The sequence below is a fragment of the Cygnus olor genome, chromosome 1 (assembly GCF_009769625.2).
Source record: "Cygnus olor isolate bCygOlo1 chromosome 1, bCygOlo1.pri.v2, whole genome shotgun sequence".
Taxonomy (NCBI): Eukaryota; Metazoa; Chordata; class Aves; order Anseriformes; family Anatidae; genus Cygnus; species Cygnus olor.
The window spans coordinates 28019736-28024735 of record NC_049169.1 but is presented as its reverse complement, the minus strand read 5'-3'; the positions used below and the strand labels follow the sequence as shown (position 1 = coordinate 28024735).

At 42.0% G+C, this 5000-nt stretch overlaps 1 protein-coding gene and 1 long non-coding RNA gene across 9 annotated transcripts in view; one reads left to right on the top strand and one right to left on the bottom strand.

Moving 5' to 3' along the window:
• LOC121066749 overlaps nucleotides 1–1611 on the bottom strand; it is a 2656-nt gene extending 1045 nt beyond the window's left edge. The window contains exons 1-2 of the long non-coding RNA XR_005817945.1: nucleotides 961–1611; nucleotides 637–778 (exon numbers count right to left, since the gene is read on the bottom strand). This is a non-coding gene — a long non-coding RNA (uncharacterized LOC121066749). The remainder of the gene's footprint in view (nucleotides 1–636; nucleotides 779–960) is intronic.
• The window catches only part of FOXP2 (forkhead box P2), a 439155-nt gene that overhangs the window by 394603 nt on the left and 39552 nt on the right, over nucleotides 1–5000 (top strand). For all 8 annotated transcript variants that reach the window (XM_040550418.1, XM_040550425.1, XM_040550441.1 and 5 more), the window contains one exon: nucleotides 1643–1730. In XM_040550418.1, coding sequence (XP_040406352.1) covers nucleotides 1643–1730 — 88 coding nt within the window. The remainder of the gene's footprint in view (nucleotides 1–1642; nucleotides 1731–5000) is intronic.

The following is a 5000-nucleotide window of genomic DNA, read 5'->3' as shown; positions in this document are numbered from 1 at the left end:
CACTATCGTGTCTGCATAATTAATGGAGGGAATAAAATTCTTTTGAATCAAAAAATCAAGAAAACAAGAGAATGGTATGTTCCGAAGTCATCTACTTTTTAAACTGATCATGCATTTTTCCCCATGAAGGGGAGTGAAGTCAGTTCCATTGATTTTTTTTTTTTTAAATGTAGGTTTTATGACACACACACAGGAAATGTGTTCTTGGTGACGCTTGCACTTAGCATAAACTACAAGGAAGTACACCAGTAAACAATTTTGTAATAAAAGAACAACGACAAAAAAGCTTTCATAATTACTTATATCTTCTCTAGCCATTCCTTGTGCAAGGGTAACAGAACCTGACTGTCATATTTCGCTCACCTGCAAACTCTATCATTGTGACCTAAATTGTGATGTCATGATTTAAATTAAAGATACAAATCATACTAAAATTAGGATGCTGTCCCCCCTTATTTTTACCCTGTTTCCAAAAAACACATTCTTTACCTAGATCAATAATCAAATAACTGCATAGTTCCCTACATAATTCTGCTAAAAAATAAAAGGGGGGAAGATATCTTTCCTCTATGATATGGATATCATAGTTCACACAGCTGTGAGATCATCTGTGACTATAGTACCTACAAAACTTACCCCTCTTGCAAACAGGGGGAGTAGCCAGTAAATCCACATTCAAAGGCAAAACTCCTTTGCTCCCATTTCTTCTTTAGCCTGATCCTTAAGTTTTCTTCTCAGTAGAGCAGCAAAACCACTCTAAAAGCTCCAAAGGGGATTTCTTTGATCACAGAAGAAAAAGAACAAACAGAAAACACTGTCCTTCAAACAAAACAAAACAAAATAAAACAAAACAAACCCCAAATAAACAGCACTAAATGAGCTCTGTAAAGGTGCACCCCATTGAATCATATGAGACACAGACATTTGGGTTTGGTCTGCACTTTAGGTACATGTACTCACCCACTGTGGTTCTCCTTCCTGGTTGCATTGTGGATTGCTTGTTTTGCTAAGCTGGCATGATTGCGTAGCTTGAATCTCTCCCAGGAGGCTTGCTGTGTGTGTAAGGTGTGTAGTTATTCCTTGTGGTGCCTTTACTTTGCGCCCTCTTCCTCAGATTGTTCCCCTATGGTTTCAGTAATGCCTGGCTCTGTTCTGGGAAGGGGGAAAGGACATTCTGTTGGTGCTTTTGCTTTAATGACTAAAGAAGAACAGGTGGAGAAATCTAAACAAAGTCTACATCAATTTACAGTAGTTCAAGCAGCCTGAAAACAATTATATCTTTTGAAGAATCATTTATAAGGTGGTTGTCTGATCATCTACACCACTGACAGGGAGTGGAAATCAGCTCAGTGACTCTACTAAATATGGACAACCAGTTATACTGGCTTTTAGATGGCTTCTGTGGTCTGGGAGATAGGAACTGGGCATCTGGCATTCATCATTGAGAAAGTTTGTGGAACTAAATGAAATAATCAATTTTGTTACTTTGTATTGTTGTATTTAAGGCATGTTCTAACTAGATCTTTTTGCATAACTCCCATTGAAACTAATGGAAGCCATATGCACAGGAGAGAAAAATGAACTCATAAAGAAATTTTCCTCGTCTTAACACTGTTTTATTAGTGTTCTCTTTCTTCTCTAGGCACCTTAACAATGAACATGCATTGGATGACAGAAGCACTGCTCAGTGTCGGGTGCAAATGCAAGTGGTTCAGCAGTTAGAAATACAGGTTTGTTGCATAGATGTGTAATCCCATTACATATTTAGAACTGTGGTGATTTCACCCTGGTGGGCAGCTAAACTCCACCACAACCCCTCTCTCACTCCCCCTCCTCAAAGGACAATGGGAGAGAAAATACGATGGAAAGGGCTCAAGAGTTGAGATAAGAACAGGGAGATTGCTCACCAATTACTTTCATGGGCAAAACAGACTCAATATAGGGAGATTAATATAATTTATTGCCTATTACTAACAGACTAGAGCAGTGAGAAACTAAAAGCAAACTAATCCCACATCCACCCCTCCTCCCCCCCCCCCCCCCCCCCCCCCCTTTTCTACCTCCTCTCCCCTGAGCAGCTCACAGACAGCAGCTTCTCAAGCACTGTTACAACATGGCTCCGTACCACAGGGTCCACCCCCCAGGAGCAAACTGCTCCAGCACGGGTCCCCCACGGGCGGCAGCTCCCCCCAGACCCCCTGCTCCTGCGTGGGCTCCTCTCCACAGGCTGCAGCTCCGGCCCGGGGCCTGCTCCTGCGGGGGCTCTCCATGGGCTGCAGCCTCCTCCAGGCCACATCCACCTGCTCCACCGGGGGCTCCTCCACGGGCTGCAGCGTGGAGATCTGCTCCATGTGGGACCCATGGGCTGCAGGGGGACAGCCTGCTCCACCAGGGGCCTCTCCACAGGCCCCAGGAGAACTTCTGCTGCGTGCCTGGGGCACCTCCTGCCCTCCTGCTGCACTGACCTTGAGGTCTGCAGGGCTGGTTCTCTCACATTTTCTCACTCCTCTCTTGCAGCTGCTGTTGCACAGCAGTTGCTTTCCCCTTTCTTCAATCCTCTCTCCCAGAGGCCCAACCAGCGTCACTCACTGGCTCAGCTCTGGCCAGTAGTGGGTCCCTTTTGGAGCCATCTGGAGCTGGCTCTGATCTGACCTGGGGCAGCTGCTGGGCTCTGCTCACAGAGGCCACCCCTGCAGCCCCTCCACTACCAAAACCGTGCCACATAAACCCAATACATTTTACCCCATGCTTCTGTGAAAAGCGTATTTAAGAATTATCATTAAAATATAATTTTATCACATTCATCAATCTTCACATACATTTAAAAAATAAAAATTCCCTACACCAAAATCAACATAACATCAACACAACACCAACAATGCAGACAATTTACATACGTTCTACCCCTCATCCCTTCACCACATTACAGCAACACATAGTCTTCACAACTTATACATCATAAATTCTTCACAACTATTACATTTTTAGACCATGTCCAGTCCATGTTTTGCACATTACTTCTCCCAATTATCATCCTTATCTTTAATTTCTCGAGCCCACATTGGGCACCAAAAGGGACTGTGGTGGTTTCACACCGATGTCCAATTAAACTCCACCACATTGTTCTCTCACTCCCGCTCATCTTCCTTTGAGGAGGGGGAAGAAGAAAATATGATGCCATATAAACCCAATATAACTATTAATCTAAGCTAAAATGAAAACACTTGCCTTAATGATTGTGGCTTAAAGCTGTATGTTTCTTGCATGAAATTTGTAGATATTCATGAACAAGCTTTTTTTTTTTTTACGTGAAGATTTTTACATTATAAATTATGCAATAATTATCTAACATCAGTATTGTCTACAGTATTTTGCTTGAACTAAGACCCAAATGCCATTCATCATGAATGAAAAATGCAGTCCCTGGAGCAGAGACTAGATCCAAGCTGTCTTCTCTTCTTGAAATGGGGTCAGGACCCCTTTCTTTCTGCCCCTTCTGACCCAATGCTTGTCTGCTGGACAAAGGAGTACAAGAGCATAGCTCCACCCAAGGTGACTGCCCAATGGAGGGTATTTTTCTGGAAGTCGATAGGTAATGTCAGACCCACTCAGGGGTTGGTCCCCAGGTGGTCCCGTGGCTGGGACCATGACACTCATGTGGCTTGGTCAGGCTCTAACCATTAGGGGTCACTGCATATATGTGATGCTCCATCCAGTTTACAGAAGTACCAAGTACCCCTGGGGTCTCCCAGTATTGAAGCACTTATCAGGCTGCTGAGGCTTGGCATGAACCTCACAGTCATCCCAGAATGACTGTGCAAGATTCTTACACCATGTGGTTCTGTACAGGGGGCATTTTTTCAGCAGATCTGTACCCTCTTGAGACAGTGCAGGAGAAAACAAAGGATGCAGGGAGGGACTGAGTTTTTTTTTTTTTCCAGTTTGTGGAGATACATGGAGAAAAAGGGTAAACCCTTTTCAGCTTTCTTACCTTGCACCATGTATTGCCTCACTGTTTGCATGCACGCAAGAACACTTGTTCTTCTTTCAGACAAGGCAAACTGTTAGATTCTTTTGTATTTTAATACTGGGAACACAAAGCAATGAGGGGAAAGTAAAATAATGCCATTTATTGTCATTTGCCTTGAATTTGAAGTTTTATATACCTAGGCAAAGCTTTAGTTTCTTTTATACAGGGCAGTGTTAATTTTCTGTTAGAAATATACATCATGGCAAATAGCATCGCTCTAAAGCATCACAAAAAAATACAAAGCCTAAGAAGAAACCTTTTTCCCACCCCCTGCCTCAAGTGTTCTTTTAATTAAAGTTGCACTGACCAAATTATATCCAGTATACCCAGAATATCTTCAGTAATACAGGTAGTTTCCTGCAGTTCTAAATTACTTACAGGCTGGTTTGCTTAGTCCAATCTCTGTCTACAGGTGTAACTCGAGCTGAATTCATGCAAAAAAAGTATTACAGAAGTCTCTGGAAAATGTCAGTGTTAAACACCAAGTGATTCAAGTTCCAATTAGTGTTGTAATTGTTTTGCATATATTCAAAGCCAACATCACTGGAATACAGCTTGTTTCAAAAAAAAAATAAATTCTTTTTTTTGTAAGATACATTCTCCTCTTTTAGGTTCTGATACTTTTATCAACAAGTTACATACTTCAAACACTCCTTCCTGTTCTTTTTCATTGTTATTAATACGAACAGTTGTATAGCATATGATGAGAAAATAGTATTAGTTAGGAAAAAGTAGATTTAAGTAATGTGATGTTTCCTAAAGGCAGTTTAAGGGCTTCTTAAGAACTGTTTATGATTTACAAAGGCAATGCTGTAATGTAACGGCAAAACTGAAGATTTAGCTTGCAGTGTGACCAATTATGCCATTTTTTGCTTTGTCTGACTGATAGTGAAGTAAGGTCCATCAGTTGTAATGAGACCCAGTGCAGTGTAGATGCCGACTCAGTGGCAGAGTTCAGTGTTTCACACTG